The 23,111-nt window shown below is 36.9% G+C and overlaps 1 protein-coding gene across 3 annotated transcripts in view; it reads left to right on the top strand.

Annotated features, from left to right (window-relative positions):
• Positions 1 to 5,472: 5,472 nt before the first annotated feature.
• The window catches only part of PFKP (phosphofructokinase, platelet), a 45,894-nt gene continuing 28,255 nt past the window's right edge, over positions 5,473 to 23,111 (top strand). For 2 of the 3 annotated variants that reach the window (XM_085317672.1, XM_085317671.1), the window contains exons 1-4: positions 5,474 to 5,893; positions 14,805 to 14,878; positions 21,363 to 21,440; positions 22,322 to 22,511. In XM_085317672.1, coding sequence (XP_085173798.1) covers positions 5,809 to 5,893; positions 14,805 to 14,878; positions 21,363 to 21,440; positions 22,322 to 22,511 — 427 coding nt within the window. In that variant the 5' untranslated portion in view covers positions 5,474 to 5,808. Of the gene's footprint in view, positions 5,894 to 14,804; positions 14,879 to 21,362; positions 21,441 to 22,321; positions 22,512 to 23,111 lie in introns of all 3 variants that reach the window. The other variant, XM_085317675.1, reaches the window with a different exon arrangement.

The raw sequence follows: 23,111 nt of genomic DNA, 5'->3' as shown, positions 1-23,111 counted from the left end.
AAGCTCACAAATTATCCTGTGGCACCAAATGATGGCTCRCAGTGGAAGTTCTCTAGGTGAGAAAGAAAGACTTGCATATTTTCCTCCCCTTAACCAGGAGAAATAATTTAGCCCATTGTATGATTCATTAATTCTTTTATTAACACATTGTTTCCTTTTAATGAAGTAGCTTGGGCAGTTTTTTCTGAGTTTTTTTAAGCCTTGGAGCAACTATGACACATGTGTGACTAGCATGGCTCAATCATTCTAAGCCCGGTATATYTGACACAACATATCTTTCACAATAACACAACTCCTCTTTCATCTGCAATATTTTTGGGCGGTGCTCAGCTCAGTCATGAATTTTGCTACAAAATAAGAAAACAAGAAAAACAAATTTATTAATTTATTGTGGACTCCAGGGTTACTGATAGGTCATGTCAAGACTGTGAAGGATGTATTTTTAAGGGGYTTAGAACCATGTCTTTTCAAGAGTCAAAGTTTACAATTTAAATAACCAAGAAATATATAGCATGTTAAAATTATTTGTTCAGTGGTAGTACTGWACAGTGAATTTTGCATCTAGTAGCAGGAGGAAAAGAAACAATACTACATAATGAACCAGCTAACACCACATTAGAAATCTTTTGTACATATCATTCAAGGAAATGTATGTCACTTTATAGTGGAAGAAATAACTCTCAAGCCTGAAGACCACACCAACACATTTTCCATGTAACTATTGACAGAACAGTTTCCATAAAAAAACACGGAAGCTTCAAACCTACCAAAAGCTGAACAATACTTCTGGGGTTTGAAATTATATAACAACATTCCTATTAAAAATATTTTCAGTAGGAATTAGTTTGCTAGGGATTTATCATGGTTTACATTTGGATTCTGACATAAGTAAAAACATTATGGGTGAAATAATTTCTAGAAAAATATTGCCTCTTCAATTTTCCTTTTCTTATAAAGAACAATTATAGTTARCTAAACTTACAGATTTGATTTGTGCTTTTCTTTTATACAAGGCCTGATTCAACTACCATTAAAAACTCTTRCCATTTGATTTTAGCAGGAATTTCACTGATGTTTTTAGTATCTAAACTCTCAACTGAATAATTGGCTACTGCAAATTCAAAGCAACAGCCACTTGGCATTCAAGAAAAAGTTCTAGCTGATGTCCAATAAATGATTTCCTTTCGTRAGGAATACAATGACTTTTTATATTATCTTCCTTCACTGAAAATAATATAACAGCCTTTTCTAGATGATATTTTTTCCTCTCCCACTTTTGGTGCTACTTGGGCAGTYTGACTGGTTTAAACTCAGTATTGTATGTTATTAAGTATTTTTGACCCTGTGTAAAATGGGCATATTCATAAATGAGTGATACAGATTTTGTCTCTGTCAAAAGYTGATATTACAGTAATTCAGGATATTACCTAACTGGAAAGAAACAGGTTAATATTTTGATTACCTATTCCATAATATCTGCRTCTGCTGGAATTTTAAGTAAATTTCTCTCCAAGGCTGCTTTATCTGCAGTTCTCTCCTTAACAAATTCAGCATGAGTTAGACATAAAAAATACATTAGAAAATCTTGTTTAAGTATTTATTAAAATACTTCACTATTCTGGATACAATCATCTCCCCTTCTAAAATCTGTGTTAGTTTTTCCTCTGCCCTCATCTACTTTTCTCACCCATCMCTAACAGTAAGTCCTTTCCATTTTTAAATCTCTTACAGATTTTTCTTTCTCTTGTCCGAACTACCTCTAGTTCTAGACTTCCTCTCATTTACACTATGTATTTTCACTATGAAAGAAAGTCTAGTGGACATCACTGCCACTAGGACTGTCAATATATAAGATTAAATAAATAAACAGTAAAATCCAATTCCTGCACAGTAAAAGTATACACAGTTTAGATGAAATACAGTAAGAAAGAGAAAGATGAAGTAGCGCAAAGGTTTAGATGCAACAGGTAGGGACAAGGAATTCTGCAGTATTAATGAAAGAAAGTTATCAGCTCCTTAGCAGAAATCACTGTCACTATCTGCCCAGAAATGATATCCTGATGACTTTTTCCTTCCTTGCTCACTTCATGCCACTTGTGCATTTCATGATTACCCTGACTCAATTTAAAATGCTGTAACTTCTACAAATCCTTCCATCTCATTGTTTCCTGTTTTTAATAATATTCAAAAAATTAATACATAAAAGTTAATTGTATTTATGTTTTATAAGTCTCACTAAAAACTGATAGCTGGGTAGAAGAGACAAATCCTAAAGAATGCTTCAAAAAAACATGTAWTGTAAGCACATGTACCACTAGATGCTAGAGAATCCRTATTTGAGAGAGAGCTCTAGCGACAGAAAAYAGCTTCAGCTTGAGTTTCAACTTCYAGGTACTAAAAGCTGGAAATCCATTTGGAAGCCATTTTTCATCTCTGTTACTCGTGTAGTAACCTTGTCCTTTTYAGAAATGGCTTGTTCTTCCTAGCCAATTTCAATGGAAAACTTTGTGCTAAATGAAGTACTGGATGCATCTGTGATACTACTTCCACAATAAAGAATTGTTCTGTAGTTCAAAAACATGTTCAAAGCATGTTTAAAGAAACTAGCATAGTAAGTTAAGCAATACAAAGAATTTTTAACGGGATGATTAGGATTTCTTAGGTAGTGACAGAATTTAAGCATAGGCTGATAGCCTTGATGGCATGGGGAATAGGCAAGGGGAGCAGGATGCAGTAGAGAAACTGCCACAGTCACTACTGGGGAAGAGTCAGAACTCATCTGTCTTGTCCCCATCCCATATAAACTTGATCCTATTAAATATTTAAGTAGGAAGACAATTAGAGCACTCAATGTAGTGTGCAAATAAACTGCTTAGGTTTTATTCAGAGATGCAGTTTCTTTAATTATCAATTTACATATCCCCGAAGAGTCTATTCTCTTAGTGTCAGTATGATTTACACAGATGTACCTAACTGCATTGCTAGCATAACCCACAAGGTTAAATAAATAGTTTCCCCTAACAATCTTCAATATTTAAGCCAAGAAGTCACTCCTTTTAAGATTATAAGCATTTGTATTTCTGGAAGATCTGCAAATATATCAAGAAAGCCTCAAGAACAAAAAGTTCCACATCCTTTCCTTTCCTCCCACCTCTATTCTAATGATCTGACACAGACAAAACACAATTCTTTCTTGAGAGCTCTGCTAAAGAACAAGGAGTAGCTATAATGATGAAAACAGTGAAATCATAGGCAGTCTTCCAGTTAGAGAAGAAAAAAAAAGAAGATATCATTTATAAGGACAGAGTTCATTATGCTAATAATGAACTTTCATAAGCTAATCAGTGCGAGAGAGAGGGAGAGAGAGAGAGAGAGAAAACACCTTCAGAAAATAATACCTTTTTATCATTAGGGGTATATTTGAAAGCAARAGAGACAAGTTTACTTCCAGAGAAAGTGCAAATGGTTTAAATGCACTTAATAAACAAACATAATAAGCCAATTCTAAATTAGGGCTAAATATCCACATCAAAACAAATAATCAAAGCAAAGCTTCCTCAAAGACTCSTTGAGATGAGAAATTAACATTGGTCTAATAGAGTCATGATAGTTAATACTAGCCCAAGATACTGATTTTAACAGGCTTTAGATCAAGTCTGGAATCATTCAGAAACTTACTTTAGCTGTKGAGCTGCTCTTTAAGAAACTAATATTCTGATTCAAACTAGAATATATGAGACGTATGGGATAACTTTATGGAGCTTTATGTATTTTTGTAATAAAAGTTCACCTTACTGATAAGATCAGACATCAGGAAAAAATATAATAAATTCCATATAGAATCAGTATTTCGGCTACTTACAAGAATAAAGTGTTYGTGAAATGGGGCAGGGAAAATATTTGAGATTTTTTTTTTTCCATTGTTAAATCATGCACACTCATTTTAGCCTGCGAGTAGCTTTGCAAACATGAGTTGCCTACATGTAGGTATCTCTTTGCTATATAGAAACTCTATTCGGTAGGACTTTTTCAAAGTTATCTATGAGTAATTTTGACTTAATTAMTCAAATGATGGTGCTTCTACATATGTCTGTGTGAAAGTTGACAGGATGAGAACATGTATTTTTAGAATGTGAATTAAGTCTAAGATGTGATGAAAATGTTGAATAAAAACAATAATTACACAGCAATTAAAGTATAAAACATGAGTCAGCATTTTGCTTCTGCTCCTGACTCTCTCTTTGACTTGCTTTATAATTTTGGGTAAGTAACTTGGTCCTCGATTCTGCAAATACTTTTACTTATGCTAAATACAAAGCACTGTATATGGGATAATATAGCTATGTGTTAAATTAACATGATTAGAGTGTTAAGCTGCTTCTGTGACTACATGCATTGCYATTATCAACAGAATTATAGCAGGTRGCATTATAATAATGYGAGTTTAAGACAGCACTACTGTATCACTACTGCCCAACAAAATCAGTGCACAGCAGAATGASCGCAGAAGGGAATGCAGAAAGACAGGCACTTTCTGCAAGAATCTCAACTGTTTTACCTCTACTGTGTCTTTAGACTCGACCTTTGTCTCTAAGCTGTAAATATTTAAAGGAAATATCTTTCTTGTTCTACATATGCAGCAAAACASTGCCTGAACATCAGCTACAGCTTCTAGATGTCACAACGATAAGACATAGCAGAGGAGGGATGGCAAAGGCCGAGGAGAGAGGCGCTTTGGGTTTCACCGCCCCACAAGGCAGACACGGCTGGTGAGACATAACCCTGTCCTGTGATGGTAGAAGTAACTCTGATCGCTCCCGCTTCACTCACAACACGAGCTGTTTTCATCACTCACTGAACATCCTGGAAGCAACAGTGCAGCACAAAAACGAAGGCCAAACCGTATTAGGAGAACAGGGCAGTAAGTAACTGGATGCACTGGAGATTTCCTATCTGAGCCGCTAGTGGAGATGGGTGGGATCAAGCAGCGAGCCGCCTGCCACGCCTGCAGGCTTCCCACGGCGCGAYGGGGAAGGCACTGGCGGGCAGGCAGCGAGCTCCAAGGCAGGGGCTCCGCGCCCGCCCCCTCCCTCAGCCCAGCGCCACAGCGAGGCGAAGCGCTCGCTCGGCGACGCAGAGGACGAGCTAACCCCGGCCCCTGGCGCTCCCCCTCCCCCGCCCTCCCCGCCCAGGCGCCGGCCATGTTCCCCACGTCACCCCCGTCCCGGCGCGGCGCGGCGCGGCGGCGCTGGGGGAAGGGCGGCGCCGCCGCCTCCCGCCCCCACCTGGGGCCCCTCCCCCCGCATTCCGCCGCTCCCTCAGCCGCGCGCCACCTCCCCCACCTGCGAGCACCCCGCAACGGCTCCGCCCCGCCGCAACGGCCGCGGCGCGAGGCGGCGGCCCGCCGCCCGCTCATTGGCCCCGCGGCCCGCCTGTCAACCGCCGGTCGCGGAGGAGCGCGGGGGCGGTGTGGGGCCGCGTCCTGCGGCGCTGTCACAGCCAGCGGGCGGAGGAAGCGGCGGCGGGGGAAGAGGCGGGTGGCTGGGCTGGGCTGGGATGTGAGAGCGGCATCCCTGCCTCGTGCGCTTGATCGCTCTTCCCCTTCTCCTTTTTTTTTCCTGAGCTTTTCACTTTCCCCCTTGCTTTGCTGTAGAAATATACATAAATATCCGACTACGCTGTTTCCACCACCTGCGGAAGCCAAATATTTAATACCCCAGAGAGCCCCGCGGCCAGGGGCTCCCTCAGCGACCTCGCTCCGTCTCGTCCGCAGCCCGCCGGCGCGCCCGGCGCCTCYTCGGCTGCACCATGGATCACCAGCCGAAGTTTTTCGAGAACCTCTCGGGCAGCGGCAAAGCCATCGGCGTGCTGACCAGCGGCGGTGATGCCCAAGGTAGCCGCGCACGCCCCGCGGACCGGGGAGKGGGGAGGACAGGCAGAAGGTGGAGGGGCGTGAGGGCGGAGGGAGCTGCGGACACGGTGGGGCAGCTGAGGCGGGGAGGCCGAGGGTGGAGAGCTCCTCGGGGGGTGGTGTGAGGGAGGGAGAGTGCGGAGGGCCTTCCAGGCAGGCAGGGTGCCAATGCGGGAAGCGTGCGCCAGTGCGGGAGGCAGGGGAAGGAGCCGGCGGGGAGCAGCGCCTGCGAGGAGGAAGCATGGGCTGCCGCGCGGAGGTCTGCGAGCGGCCGCTCCGGTAGGGGCACGGTGAGGTGCGGGGAAGGGGGCCTCGGCGTGGGACGCAGAGGAGGCCGGATGGGATGCCGTGGTCCTCGGGTTCCTGCTGCCGTGCTGCTCTTTGGGCTGAGGCTGATTTTTTTTTTTTTTTTTTTTGCGAGTATTTAAACTCATTTTTGCGTGGTCTGAGCTGAAAACGTGCCCTCATCCTTCCTTTTCTCTCCCTCTTTAATCGCATTTTAAAACGTCTTATCTTCCACGAGCTTGCCTTCGACAGGGAAGAGGATAGAAACGCTCCACTAACTTTTATCACCGAAACGTCTTCACCTCTCGGGTGATGGTGGGGAGAGGGCAGTGGGGAGGGAGAGCGGCTGGTTGATGTGCGCGGGGGAGGAGGTCATGGTGCATTGCACGAGGGGTGGGAGGCTGGCTGTGCTGCTGGGGCTCTGCCGGTCCTCGTCTCATCTCATTTTCACTTCATTTGGGCACCAGAAACATGATTTACGTTCCTACACATGATTAGGAAAACTCAGATAGTAGTTTACACTCCAGCCCAGTAGAAGGATGTTGGAAACGTGTTTCACCTCCTTAAATCGCTACGTGTGGAGGGAGTCCTGGCCACGGGAACAGGAGGAGTAAAAGACCTATAGATACAAAGARGGAATGAAAAGAAAAGAAGCTTCATAACAGTGTACTTCAGTCATTTAAAAGCATATTTTCTCACATGTTGATTTTCCCTTTTGTACCAGAAAACCGCGTGTTTATTAATAGTTTGAAATTTAACCGTTAAAATTTTAAATGTGCAGTGCCTCGTGTTATTTGAGAGTATTCTCTATCCACTTCTACCGGGAGAGTTGTTTCGTTAATATGCAAAGCTATGCTGATTGTTTTTAGCTTCTTCTCAATTACTTTTTCCTTTTCCTGAAGAGTGCTTCGAAAGTCCTTTCATCTAAAGTCAATAAAAGTAATATTTGCATTTATGGARTGAAGAGGACAGAAAGAAAAAAAATGTCTCTTCCTTTTCTTTGTGTGGATTCGGTAGTATGATGACCAGTTTTCCCTGCTTGCTCCATTAGAATGTGCAGGGACCAARATCATTTTGCAGTGGAGGTGTTCTGTCTGATTTTCCAACCTATATGTAGGTAAAGGGACTAAGTCTCCTCTCCGCTCACGTTTCTGCGCGTACACGAGGTACTAGTTTGCATGGACCAGTGCCTCTGCGTTCCCTCCCCTCCTCTCGTGTGTACGTGATCCGGTGCGAGTCGCTGCAGATTCCGCCTCTTTGCGTCATGTGGGCTGGAAGAAGCATCCTCCCTCCCTCCTTTCCTCCCTCCTTTCCTCCTTCTCCACGCAGGAGTAACGGGGTGCCCCCTYGTTTTACTTGAGATTATCTGAAGCCCTTTCTAATCAGGAATGAAAGTGAGGAAAAATGTTGCCATTCCGRAGAAAAAGAAGGCTGGTTGTCTTAGTTTGGTTTCTCTTTCACCGTCAGTTTGGTTGCATTTTTAAAGTTTCTTTCCACAGTTTGTTCTTCAGACTCATAACTTCCGCTGCTAAGTCATTCTAGGAGGGACTGTGAATTGAGGCATCTCTGTTCTAATGGTCTAGCCTCCAAATCGCCATTTTATTTTCAAAGTGTGACAGGGCATCACCCTAAACAGCAGAAGCATGTTCAGGGAGAGGCTGAGCTTCTGCATGGCTGGCGATTATGTAATGTCAGAGCAGCAGCAGATGTATCTCTCCTTACAAAGTATTAATCTGCATTTGCCACTATGTGAATTAAGGCATTTAAAGGACTTTCAGGATCCAAGGGTAATACCAAAGCTTAATTGTCTGACTGCAGTTGCAGGGTATTTCATGAAGGGGTAAAAAGTTTGTTAAAGTTGCTGTCTGCACAGTGAGACCGTCACAAAAACGGAACAAAATGAACTGGACATCTTCCAAGCATTTTGTAGGCAACATTGGTCTTTTGACTTAGAAAAAATAAAAAAATGCAGTATTAGAACATGAAGATCTTTTTGACTGAATGACACAACACAGCTGAGGTTTATAGTCSTATCTTGAAAACAGTACAGAAGTGTAGAATTAACAACCTGTACTCTGCACTGTAAACTAGGGATTAGAACAAGGGACAAAATGAGTCATGCCCTCTCAAGGTCATTTGCCCTACATAAGGCAAATGTCCTGGAGAAGTGAAGTCATGAACTATAAGCAGAAGGAAATAAAAGAATTATTACTGTCAAACTGTTTGAAAATACATACTCAAGAAAAGTGTAGATCAGGCGAAGCTCTGCTAATGCTGTTAAATTAGTACTCTTTATCTGCTTTAAGAATGTTAATCACCTGCTTCCTCCAACTTATATTTGTTGGATAGAAGTCGTTAGGATGTTTGTAATACAAACCAAACTTAGCAGGAAACTGTAGGGGACACMTTTAATACTGCAATAAATATCTTCGTATCAGTAGATAAATTGATTTAGATAGGAGGGCTGTAAAATCTTAGACCACAATGAAACATGCTAGTTATTATTTCAAAATAAAAGTTGCTACTTTTGGTGCTTTTGTACATTTGAATAATTTAGAATTAGCACTATCTAAAATACACAAACCTCTRTTTATAGAAGACGCTAAGGTTTAAAACTGCTTCCCCACATTTGTGGTATTTCCTTGCAAGCTTTTTTTCTGGAAAAAAAAACCTAATTATTATTGTTTCCTTTAGCTGCCTATGAAATATTAAAGACTATAATGTATTTTTTGTCTTACTGGAATTACTATGATTTAGTTTCCATATTTTAAATACAGATACATGTTTTTCATCTGACGAAATTAAAGAATTTATTGAGTTTATTTTGCATGGAAGAGATGGATATCTTGTACATTGACAAATTTAGTACCATACATATTTTAATCTGTCACTTTGAGTGGCCAGCTGTTAGGGAACTAAAACATGTTAGGCCTTACTCAGAACTACCTTGAGAGGCAAAAGAAATTTTCATAATTTATTGTCAAAATTTACAAGTTAGTCTAGATTCTGGASTATTTTTTAATTGTAGTGGTTGCAGCTCAGGAAGGTGGACTAAGAAATGAGTTTTTAAGTCGTGCTTCTGTCTTTGTTTTCTGTGACTCATTGGCTATGATCTGCTCCAGGTGACAAAGTAAGTTTGTTGTATTTTATGCTTGTTGCCAGTGGCTGCCACAGGCAGTTTTGACAGCCATAGTTCACTGATGCATTAATGTGGCCTCCAAACTGATTTGCTTATTCTAGGACTATGGTAGGTATGGCTCAGCAGCAGGAGTAATATAATCTGAAAAATTTCTAGAGAAGGCAATTCTGTGCTATTCAGAAATGAGTTTGTGGCTACTCTGGTTTAGGATTATTATATGGTCACACTCAAATATAATACTGAGGTAGTCGCTAAAATAGTAAGATAGTCTCTAAGGTTCAGTGTTGTGGAAGATGGCGTGAGTGAGGGAAACRTGGATTACATAGTAATGCTGTTCTAATTCCAGTATGAAAACTGGCAGGTTAATTGAGTTTTAACATACTAAGACATGTATCCTTWTTAAATAAGACATCCACCTCACTGTCATACACAGGAAATGTTTGTCTGTTTTAAATACAGATTTTCACAACAGGATGAGTCAAACATACTTACAAAATCTTGATATTTTTCCTGGGCCTATGTAGTGCTCTTTTTTAAGTCTGCTATTCTGAAGAGCTCATAAATATTTAAAAAGTATTTAAAGGTAAGTTTTTTATTTATTTTTCCCCTCTTAATTGGTGTAGGAAAGTAGTCAGCAAATGTTGAGCTTTTAAACAGTGCTAAACAAAAAACAATGGCCTTGCGGATTACACAATTCTAGAACACCATGACTGGAAGGAAAGAACTGCGTATCTCTTAAGCTTGAAACATTACAGGTATCGCAGGAATATTCCAAGACCTATTAAATATGGAAGTGTAGATGTACACTGCTTGTCCTAAAGCCTTACATTGGAAAAACAGTTTCTGAAACTGAGTAACRCTCCCCCCACCCTCCACACGCTTCTCTATGTTCTTCCAAATATAGAGTTTATATATGTGATTTGAAGATAGTCATGGAATTTTTGGAACTGTAGCAAAGTGGAAGAGAAGATAACATCAGCTTTTACAGCAAATATTGTATTTGTGAGTGGGTGTGTAGATATACACACACACACATATATATGTGTATGTGTAAAGTACATATTAATAAATGTTTATATATGTTAAATTAAGGAATGTAGTTGGTAACGAATGAGAACTATTTCAGTGCACTTAATGTTTTGGAGGATCTGCTTCTATAGTTAGTGAATTCTATGATTGAAACTAATTTCCATTTTTTTTTTATTTTGAAGAAAGATTGTAGTCTAGTTGTTATGCTAATATTTATGTCTACACACAGTAGAAAACTCACATCTAATATGGTGTTGATATTTAGAAAAATACCCTCTATATAGTATTTGCCTTTATGTATCCATAATCAGCGTTGTGATTATGTGCAATGGAATTGGTTATGTAAATAGAAGTAAATGGAATAAACCCAAACTGTTTTTATTAGTAATTTTTACCCKTTTTTAGTTGGTTGATTAGAATTTTTTATATGATTGCTTCTTCTCACCTTTTTTTCTGATGATTATAATCTTTGAGGACTTTTTTTCCTGCCCTCTGTCTTTTCATTACAGATATACCCATTTATATTATTTATACTCCTTATCTTGTAATAAAGTCTTCTGTTCAGCTGTGTTAATACATTTTCCTCAGTTTGTGTATTTTGCTGCATAGTTTTTTTTGTTTAAGTTTGTATCCTTATTCAGGACATACATCTTAAGCCATTAAACCATTACAGGGGAAAGGAGTGRCTTTGAAATAACTTAGATTTCCAAAATAGCGTTTGTTACCCTGCTATGAAAATTATTATTGCTTCCAAAGACAATTGAATGGTTAATATCAAGAAGGAGGATAGTATATTATCAACTCAAAAATTAATTTCAGGCATTATGTAARGCCATATAAGTAGCTGCAGATTACTTAAATCTTCACTAAATTCTATAGAGCAAAATAYATCTTTTTATTTTACTCCTTTTCAAAGGTTTTAATAGAAAAGCAAGTGGTAACCGAGAAAGACTTCAAATGATTCTTAAAATATAAGAAGTATTGGTTTTCCCATGATTTACTTCTAAAGCTGCTCTAATCCTATGTATAATCAGTACTCTTTTGTGTTGTTCAAGACTAAGTCCATGATTGACTAGGTACTAATCTGTTTTTTTTTTGGTAATAAGCATGTAATTATATTTCATAGATATTATGGTAATTTATAAATACTACTGTAAGAGGCTGCAGTTAATAGATCAGCATTTTGTTACACAAGTTATGCAGAGACTTCACAAAGTTCTGTGTATTGGCATACTTGAATGCATTGTAAGCAGTGTAGTGTATTGGGATTAACTATCCAGTGTGTAAAAGTCTAAGCTACACTCAAAGTGTCAGTATTTTAGTTAAATTTTTGTAGATACCAAATTATAACATTCTTCAGTCCTCAGATATTCTGAAATGTAAGCCACTTCTTTATGGCGCTGCCCATAGACATCCAGTCTTACCTTACCTAAAGAGGTAAAATATACATCACCAAATAATATTCAAATGTTATGGAAATTTAGAGTTTAATTGGTGATATTGAGAAAGTGCTTTCAGTCTAATTCCTGTGTTATGTACCCCTCTCCGAGCTTTTGCCCTTTCTTGCATCAGGTAAGTTATGAGTCTCACCAGTTTGTCATATAAGGCACATGGAAAGTAGAAAGTGTTCACTAGGAAAGTATGTGAATGTGTTCTTGTGAATATATTCCCTTTGAAAGAATGAATAATTTGCCATTTTGAGAAATAAAAGCTTGCATCTTACTCAGTTTTAGAAGTCAAAGAGTTAAACCCAATCAACATTTGTAGGCTAGTCTATAGGTAACAAATATGACAAATGGAGAATTTGGAATGAAGACAGAACAATTACATGTCTTTAAAATAAACTGATTAAGAGATGTGTGTTAAAGATAAAACTTGAAGTTAGAATACGTGACCAATAAAGCAGAAATCTGAGTAAGAAACTGATGAAAGACAAATATATGCCAAACATGTGCCTTCAGTAGGTATATGGATGTTTGTATTTAATGTTCTCCAATTTTACTAAATATTTCTTTCAATTGACAAAATATTCTACTTAACTTGTTTGAATTGTAGCCAATCCTTGTTATTTTACCCAGATACTTGTAATACAGAGACTGCTGATGAGACACCAAAGACTTTATTGATGAATGTTTATTAGATATCTTAAATGTCTTAGATTCTTCTCAGTTGCCATATAAGAATGTGGAAAAGTTGAACTCCAAGAACAGACTGAAGGCTTTTAAGGAGCAGTTCTGAGTAATCCTTACCCAGCGATGGTGAGCCTCTTTCCTGCAGAGTCAGCTTTCTCATACTCTGCTAGAATTTTGCAGCCAAACAGATGATGATAAAGGTTGTTTGTATCATTGGAAAAAACAAAGAAACCCCCAAATAAATCTTTATTGCTGTGCGTTATGAGAATTAWGTTGTGGGCTTTCATTGAAGGAATAATTTGTGGTTGTCTTCTCAGTTTGCAGAAAGTGTCAGTACTGCGATCTGTGTTAATTTTAAGAAAGAGTTTTCTTTTTTTGTTACAGTTACGGTGTTTGATCCCTGCTTTTCAGGGGAATATCACTCCATTGTCTTGAGCTTCCTGGGTGGGACGGGGGGTGTCTGAGAAAGCTGTCTTGTTGAGAAGATACCTTTGCTCTATGTAATAGAAATTATGATCAGAGATTTAGCAAATTTTCTTTGCAGTGCAGTCTTTCAAATTAGACTCTCTGCTCATTGTCGGCATGATCTAAATCATGGTCTCAAGCTACAGCCTTAGCTGTGTTGGCATTTGAGAACCTTTTTATGCTCAGCAACAAGGCTGACTCTATCAGAGATACGCATTTATTTAAGTTACACACAGCTTCCAGATTGTTTGATGTGATCGTGTCATTTGAACTGTGGGAAATGTGTTAGTGTAGATGAAGCACCAACTAAAAATGGTGAGAGAAATGTTAGTATTGTTCTTGACATTTATTTCCTAGTGTGGAATTGATGCAAAGACACAGTTAGTAATGATTTTTTATTTAATCAATATAGGCATCTTTAATCTTAAGACTAAGTGACATCTGTACAAATAATAGAGCAGTTGATGTAACTTGTGTTTGTCAGCCTTAATTTCTTATGTTTGTGTTCAGCAACCTCAGTGACCTTTTGGTATGTTTTCTAAGTAATAAGTCTTTGAGAAAACTTAAGTYGCATTGATATTTGCAGCCTCAGTGATTCCTCTATTCAGACTGGTAAGCTTTTTTTAGCTTAGTATTTTTTCTAGTGATGATAGATATTATAGGGTTCTTCAGGATAGGTCTTTACAGCTTACTGTGTTTTAGGCTTTCTTACTCTGTTTAATTATCCCAAATTGGGTTCGGGTGACCTACACTGACAACAAAGCTGATCTACTTTGCTATTTTTATATTAATTGAATTCAGATTTAAAGAACGGCTGCCCGGTATTTTRGGTTGTCGAGTATCTGGCATCCCTTTTCTACTGATGTGCTCAGGRTATTTTTTACAGTATAAACTTCTTATGTCCTCAGGCTTTTGAAGCTCAACTGCCCTTTTTACACTGTATAGAACTAGTATATGATTTATTACRACTTCCTGAATAACGAGTGAGTTGCATTGCAATATCAAAAGGCATGCATTATGATCAAAATTTACTTGAACCATGTAGGGGACCAATRGAACTTACACAAATCATTCTGAGAAAAATATTTTTTCCTCAGGAGGTCAGAAGCATTTGATCCATGGGGACTTGAGTGGAAGATTTCATATTTGAGTGGAAGTGTCATATAATTTGTCAGTTGTCTGTGAGCAGAGAATTCCAGGGTGATCTTGTCGTTCAGGAAAGCAAAATGTCATTTAGACACTCTGCTGGAGCATATCTGTGAAATAAGTCCAAGTACTATTGCTGGTGTGAACTTGCTGCTACTTTCTTTTAAGCAGGCAGGTGATATCAGGAGCTTTGGCTGCACTCCCCACTACATACTGTGTTTGCARCTGTGTTGCTTTGGAGAACTAAAGGGCTGTTGCGGCATAATCTTTCCTTTGAAAAAGCTAAATTTTGATTGCTCGCATGTTTTGCACTTCAGACTGAAAACTAAAAAAAATAATTATTATAAGGAAATGAATTTACTTTCTGTTAGATATAAAATCAGTTGCTGTTACTTTTAAAATGCTGTTTATTATGATCAGTAACAATTTAATCAATGAATCATTGGCATTTATATAATTACTATAACAAAACAAATAGGTCTGCACCCTTTGAATTTATGGGCTAATTCCACTAGCGTTAAGCAAATTTCTGTTAAAATAGATGCTGATTATTGTCTTTAGGAATGAGTTAATATTTCCTTTTTTTAAGGAGGCTGGGAAAATCTGGGACTGGGAGCTTTCTTGTTGACTACTATTTACAGTATATAAAAGGAAAGATTGGATAACCTGTAACTGTGAATTTGCTTTCTCTTCCCAGGTATGAATGCTGCCGTGCGCGCGGTGGTACGCATGGGAATCTATGTTAAAGCCAAAGTATATTTTGTTTATGAGGTTAGTTTTTGTGTCTTATTCTATGTTTATCTTTTGACCATATTTGAACCGTTTTGCTGTGGAATCCTCATAATAGAGTTAATAGCATAAAATTTAAAAAGTTGTAGATATAATTCCCTCTAATATTAATATTTTATGTTTTTTATTTCAATGGAAAGTACTTCTCACATGGTATATACTGAAACAATTTAAAATTGTTTTCTAAGTAAACAGAATTCTTCATGTGCCTGCAGAAGCTTGAAAATACTGAGAAAAACAGAGGTAGCTGTCACCTAGCATTGAACTATGCATTTATTATACCTATCTGGCCCCAATTATTGTACTGCATAATTGCCTTTTTAAACATGATTAAATTACTAGTTCTCAAATCTTTGACACCTCCGCTGCCATGGTTTGTTTTCCCAAGGTATGATAGATTTGTGCTATTGTTCCAGTTTCACAGCACAGCTCCTTTTTGACCAAGGGAACTGTCAGGTTTTTGTCACCTGTCCTATTTTAAAGATTGAAAGGCTGTAACAAAATAAAAATAAATAAAAAAAAATAATAATAAAAAAGAAGCTTCATCAATAGTTATAATTGCATGTAGATGAAGACTTACGTAATAATTACTAGACATTAAAATTTAGAACACTAATAAAGATGTTACAGTATTTTTTCAATAAAATATGTTAAGTTAGACTTTAATATGAAAGTCATTTTCAATTAGTATAAAATGTGGATTCCATAATGCAGTAAATGTTTTTTAGCAAAAAGTCATTCTGTTTACAGTAGAATTCCAGTGTAACTACTTACCAGTTTGGGGTGGTTACAAATGATAGCAACCATTTAATAGGGGGCAAAACATGGTATGCAACATTCCTGGCRAAATGTGATTTTTAATATTTAACATAAGTCAGAATGCTAGAATTCACAGCAGCAGTATAAAGTACTCTGTTTTGTTCTGTGCACGCAAAATATCAAATAACTTTTAAAAAAGGTATTTTTTTACCCATTTTCTTTCTATATCTGCTTATTCCTAGAGTTCATTTACTGAAAAGATCTGAAGTATATTGACATGCAAACAAGCACAGTACTGTACTGAAATTCTTTTGTGCTACAGCAAGTAGCTCTGAATACTTAGTGTGTGCTCATTACATTGCCAAATTCTAGAATTCTTTGTGTTCAGCTGCTTAGTAGGCTCGCTGAAATGGGTCAAATATTTTTGTGGAAATAAGACAGGTTGCCAAAAAAAACTCCTTAAAAGTCAGAATATGGATTTTTTTGAAACTATATTTAACTTAAGAATTATCATCTTTTGAGTTCATCTTATTACTATAACTACTTGTTTCTGTTACCTGTTTAAAAACTGTCTATATCATGTATTCAGTGATAAGTTTCTAGAGATCTTTTTTTCCCTGAACTTACTGAAATTCTATTATTTAAAGTTGTTATACTCCTCAGTTATTAAAATTTGCCTATATGAAATCATAAATACTTTGGAAGGARCAGTGATTAAAAAAAAAAAAATCAAGCCACATTTGGAGATTTGGCTTTCCATCGCATGTTGTCATTCTGTCTTGTTTGTACCATGTAGTCTGGGGCAGAGAGGCATACGTTTCACTATAAGTATGGGAAATACCTCTGAATGAGAACTTTACTTCTAGATTAATTCATTCAGTCCTACACTTCAGAAAGTGCCAGATATTGAGCTTTTTCATCTCTGTGTGTYGATTAAAATATTAAGTCAGTTTTCTTTTGAAGCGCCTATTTATATCTTGAGAAACATTGTTCTTCCAGAGCTTTGAAATGAAACAACTATGCAATTTGAGCACTTTGAAACAGGAAACAAAGGGAGRTGATAATTGTAGTCATGATAAAATCTGTGGGTATAAGACTTACCACTAATGATCCCTAAAGGAAACATTTTTTCACATGTACTTGAATTGGTAAATTATAATTTAGGAAATCCCTAYTAAAACTCTTGAATATAACAAATGTAGAATTCAATGCATTAAGCAAAGAGAATAACACATGGTCAAAATGAGGTGATAGCTGGTTGAAGTTGCTCTAAACGTAAAGGAAAAAGCCTGAACTACCAACATCCTGAAAGTGGGCTTTTTTTTTTTTTTTTTTTGTTGGATCCAAAAATGGTTTAAAGGTGTCAGTTANTCTAAACGTAAAGGAAAAAGCCTGAACTACCAACCATCTCAGTGTTTTTTTTTTTTTTTTTTTTTAAAGTTGGATCCAAAAATGGTTTAAAGGTGTCAGTTAAGATTTAAAGAACCTACTTTGTTCTAATTGTTCTACACTTTCTCCTGCAATCTTTGTTTCTCTTGTAAAATCATCTTGCACTGTAAAATCATCCATCTATTGTAGCTGCAGACAAAAGTAGCTCCATGTTCCAAGTAAAACTTAATTTTCTGTGCTTCATTTTAAGGCACCATATATTAACAAGATAAATGCATAGAAACTTGTGAACTAGGACTAAGTAATTTTATAGTATTTTGTGTGTGTTTCTTTAAATTAGGCTTATCAAAAAACGCGTTGTTTACGTRTAAAGTATTTGTACATAATTGATACTCAAAAGAAATGGAGCGTGAAACAAATACTAGCTATACAGTATAAAAAAATGTTTCTTTGMAATAAGCACATCTGAAAATTCTGCTGTTCAGTTGTGAAAATGATGCTTACTCTAGACAGTTTTCATTTTATTGAATGTTAGTAGCTTTACCAGTACCAAGTATGGAGTAAAATACATCCTTCTATTCAAGACAGTGATAGGAGAGCTCACCTTTTCTGTATAATTCACTTAATATATTTAATCTGTAGTCAGCCTTGTTGACTAACATCATGTGGTTCCCCAAATCTATCTTTATTTCAATAAAATTTTAATACTGATGGATTTATTTCACTCGTGCTGTGGAAATCTGAGAGGTGAAAGTACATCTAAAAGTACCAGGCTGATAAGAGGTTAGTTTAAGTTTTSTCACTAATTTACTAGTTAGAGGCAATTATCTCCCTCCCGCTCTCCCTCCCTCTYTTTCTCTGTGTGTGTGTGTGTTTGTGTGTATCTTATTTAATTCATTGCAAATGAGAGGGAAAAAGTGGTGCCTCTCAGGACAGTTGATCTTAGAATAGAATATTTATACAAATAACTTCCACTTTTTCCAGGACTGAAGTGCATAGTTCCCAGTGGATGCTTGCTCTTATCACTAAACTATGGAGATTTTAGATTCTTCATCTTKATTAAGAGTCTTTTTCACAAGAGGCCAGCATTGGAAATATGATGATATGCACTCATAGATTTCTGTGAGGAAACTTCATGTGTTTTATGTGGTGGCTTGTGCACCCAGCAAAATTAGTTCTTTATGTAGTAATAGCCAGAAAGCTGAGTAATTAAAAGTAACCATTGAAACCCYGTATGTCTCATGTAATTTATGAGAAGATGGCTTGTTTTTTTCCAAACTCTTTTCTTTGTAGAGTTAAGATTGGCAAGAAGGTTTGCCAATTCTGCTGCTCTCCCCACAAGTTACAGGATACGTATGTGTGTACTGTATGAATGCRTGACACAGATTCCCTCCTGCTTTTCTTAGAATTCTCAGATACTGGACAGAAGAAGAAGCAAGCATAAAAAGGCGTTGATACTCAAGTATGGTGCCCCCTGTTTTGACATCTTATTTTTCCATACTTCTCCTGTAGTTCTGTATTAGCACTCAAGCTGCTGCCTTTGGAATCTGAGTAAGATTTCTTGTTTGGTTTTGTTTTGTTTGTTTAAATGTAAATTGACAGGCTCTTACCTTTTTTTATTGTTAAGGTCTACATTTATTTCTGCCAGTAATTTTCAGTAATTGGCAAGTGTAACAGTACTGAATCTAAGATCTAGTTTGAAATATTTAATGAAGGTATTTCAACTTGAATTCAACCTTTACAATGGATTTCCCAGTCCCCAGGTTAATATCAGTGTTTAAATGAAATAGACTACTAATTAAAATGGTAAATAGCGAACACAGTCATTATTAATCTTTCAGTTATACCTGGTCACTTTCTCCATAGCTTTTTCTAGAAAACTTTTAAAATTCTGTTTGTACCTGCTAATGGAAGACCAGAGTTAAAATTCTAGCTAYGTTGTTTGGAGCACGCACCATTTGGCAAGTGGAACTGAGTTAAGAAAAGCTAATATAATAGAGCTAAAACAGATCAAGTTCCTTGTCCTTATTTTGTAGTGAAAGGAATTATTAATATAGCCCAATGTTACTGTTTTTCAGTACAAGGAAAGAAGAATCTATTTGGACTACTGATAGGAATGCATGAGTTTGTTCATTTAAAATACATTTTGTAGAAGTCAGTCATAGCTTATCCTTAGCCTAGCTGTAAAACATTTCAAATCTTCTGGCAGATTTCAAGTAGCAGTTTCTGTTTGCTCCCTCCTATGATTTAGAGTTACTAATTAGTGATTTTGGTCACACAGCTCATATGATGTGTCTTTATTGATATAATACTTTCTTGAAGTCTTAGATATTCCCCACCTGCATCACCCCCCCTGCCCCCACTTTTTTTTTTTTTTTTTTCTCTTCCTCTCTTGAAAACATGGAAGGTGAATGACTGGAGCAAATATGTGAACTGTGTATGTATTTTTGCCAGCTTGTAGTGCAGCTTGTTATAATCTGTGTTAAAGAGGAATTAGAATGAACTATTCATTTAGCCGTAATGAATTTCTGTGTAAGTGTAGTTGCAACACTAATAGGAAAAGCTTTCTATCTGCTACTGTGTGATATAAGGAACACTCTGGATTTGTTGCAGGAAAAAAAATTCTCTAATGGGGCAATTTACTAATTTGTTAYCCTTCATCAGGCTTTGATTAGATCCATTGGAATGTTTCTGTCTGTGTTGATGCACTTTCTCAGATAAAGATTTTATTTTTTAAAAAAACTTYTTTTTTTCCAAACTTGCCTTTCAATTCTGAAGGAAATACTCAAATAATATCTCAGTTTCAAGGCTTCTATTTTTTGATATGCATGTATTAGATAAATATTTAAGATATGTGGAGAGTAGGCAAAATAATGAAAAGGTCTGTTGAATAAGAGAAATTGGAACCATAAGTCTTTATTCATCCAGTCCTTTTCCTTGGTTATTTCATCCTCTTAGAATCTACACTTGAATTCTAGAAAGTTTAGTTTGAATAACTCATACTTCTGCATAGTTTTTTTTTTCTTGGTTTTCTTATCCTATTGTGCTACTGAAGGACTTCAAATAATATTATACAATATTTATGTAATATTCGTATGATATGAATAGCTTTTAAAGCCAGTTCAGATGTAGTTTATTTCAGAGTTACTGAATTAAGCCCACTTTTAGTCTGGATTGTATCAAAGTTAAGTGCCTCCAGTTTATATTGTCAGTTTTGTTCTTCTAATCCTCCTTCTGTTTCTACTCCCACTATTGAGAAGCCTGTAGGTCAATACATACAGTCTTCTTAGTACTGCATACAGAAGAATGTTGAATTTCTTGTGGACACTCATGCTTAGGAGCAAGTAGTTATCTAAAAATGAATGCTTTTTTTTTTCTTTCTCTAGCAGTTAAACAGTAATTCTATTTCCCTGCTGTTATTATCAGTTACCTTTTTTAGGTTAGAATTCATTGCATTTCCCCCCCTTTTTTTTTCTCTCTCTCTCTCATCAGTGTCCAAAGTATCACCTAAAGAAAGTCTGTAATTGTCATTATCTTTCTGTTAATACTTATGCAGAGAGTTGATAAAGCCAGGCATAGCAAACCCCTGCAGCTGCTCACTGGATAGTTTTCCTTCTTTCAAACCAATGTAGTTCTGTATTACAGTCCGCAGTTCCTTTTTGTTTTGTTGTTTTCTAAGACCACTTAGATCATGATATTTCTTAAATGTTTCACTGAAGTAGTTACATTCTTTCTGCTAAATTTCTTTCAACTACTTATTGTGTAACTGCCTCCAAAACCAGAATACAGTTTGWGTGACCTGATTTCTTCTTTCTTTATGAAACACTTTTGTTTGTTGTTCATTGTTTTGCTCATACATCTTAGGGGCAAAAGTATACAAATTTCGGAGCTAGACTTTCTGTACAAGTGTCTTTAGAAAGCACATTTTTATAATGATTTTCAAAGTCCTTTAGTGTTCCCTTTTTTTCCCTCAAAAATAGCTGAAATGCTAACAAAGAAAAAATTACATTGCCATTCCATTTTATTGTCTGCATATTTTGGTGTGTTGCTTTAGCTTGGAGTTCTTTGGAACTGATGTTTTAAGAAGAGCTTGGATTTTTTTATCGTTTTTGTTTTTCTCCTCTAATCTGGTAACTGCTTGAAGATTATTTCATTTAAAATGAGTATCTTTCATTCAGTGTTTTTAATTACTTTAAAGTTATATTAAAAATAAAAGTTATAATATAGTAAGGTTATATTAAAATATACAAGGTATTACTACAGGGGAAATACTACACAAGCTTTCAAATCAGAATTCTGAAACATGTATCTTTTCCAGGGTTACCAAGGAATGGTTGATGGAGGGGATAATATTGTTGAAGTCTCATGGGAAAGTGTTTCAAGTATCCTGCAAGTGGTAAGGGTTGGGAGGGGGATGGGGGGGGGCAAACTCTCTCACTTTAAATAATGAACCGAAACCTGAGATCCAGACTTACATTTTCACCCGTAATTATGTAATTATAATGCTATGACCAGCATATACCACTTTTAGCACTGATTTTTACAGTGTGAGTGCTTAACACTTTCAAAATAAGATCTGTGGGCCCTGTATTTCGTACAGGGATGCAATCTTGAAAACTTTATTCCGGTTTTTCAAAATTACAAGTTGTTAGTTTTTTAAATGCATATTGGCAAGCATATATTTAGTTAAATAATAATAATGAATTCCCACAATATAGGGCCAAATTGTGAAATAAACGTATTTTGTAAGGCAAGTTTTTATGAAACACTGCTGGCTTCCTTTCTTGGGGGATTTAAAACTAGACCTTAGGAGTAATTACATTACAGTTTACCAGATCTCGGGTAATACCAGTGGCTTTGTTTTATATTTGTATTACACAAGCAAGGTGGGCATTTGGATCTCTGTATGTACTTTCGACATATACTTGGCAATGTATTGCTCTTACTATTATCATGTAAAAGTAGTCAATTAACTAGAAATGAACTGCAATTTACTGCTGAAATTAATCTTAAATCACTCAACATCTTCCTTCAAAAATAGTTCGTTATCAGCCATCTTTGAGCATCTTTCCCTTTTTCTTCGGTGTACATATCCACTATTGAGAACGTAATTTCTCACAGATTTGATAATTCTTCCTTTTTCATTACTGTTTACTCAATGTAAGATTAAAGATGGAGATTATGCCTATTAGTAACCATTAGTAATTAGTCCAGCCAAAAACCCCACATAAAATACTATATGAGATAAAGCAAGACTGATACACTTCCTTTTTCTAGGGAGGTACAGTTATTGGTAGTGCACGCTGCAAAGCCTTTCGGACCCGTGAAGGCCGCCTGCAAGCAGCCTACAACTTGGTTCAGAGAGGAATCACTAATCTTTGTGTGATTGGTGGAGATGGTAGCTTAACTGGTGCGAATCTGTTTCGTGAAGAATGGAGTGGACTTCTAGAAGAACTGGCACAGAAAGGTAAGTTTGCACTTAGACCTTCTAGACCTTTTGTCCAACTCCCAAGGAAATTACATAGCAAACATATACGCAAATTATATTCAGAGCATATGTCATAGCTTTAAAAATCAAATGCATACATTCTAAGAAATAACACAGTTGTCCATAAAGTATTAGTCTTTGATTTCTGTACTTCCTCTCCTATATATAGCATAAAGGCTCAAAAAGATCAAATAATCTACTAGGCAACTGTCTATGTGGTATTCCTAAAAGTGCTTATGTAGTTCTACAAAATGGGGTGGACTTTGCTGTTGTTTTGGGGGTTTTCTCTTCATTTTTCCCCTGTATGAATCTTTTACAGGTTCAGAACTTTGAACTTCTGCTTCTTCACTGCTTCTACTTGAAAATCTCTTTGCCCCCAAATCCACTTAGAGATAGTAATTCCTTTGCTACAAGTTAGGCTTTGTTTGCTGTTTTAATTTTCCTGCCTAAATATCATTTTTATTTAAGTTCAGGAAATTAAGTGGCAGTTGCTGAAGGTGTGTCCAGCCTGATATCCTTCTTTGATAGCATCCAAAAGAGTGTTTAGGGAAGAGTATAAGAACAGGACAGACCTGTACA

Source organism: Rhea americana, unplaced genomic scaffold (assembly GCF_003343005.1).
Source record: "Rhea americana isolate MKP2758 unplaced genomic scaffold, rheAme1 scaffold_50, whole genome shotgun sequence".
NCBI classification, from domain to species: domain Eukaryota; kingdom Metazoa; phylum Chordata; class Aves; order Rheiformes; family Rheidae; genus Rhea; species Rhea americana.
The sequence above is the reverse complement of the archived record's forward strand: the minus strand, read 5'-3'. Positions and strand labels throughout refer to the sequence as shown.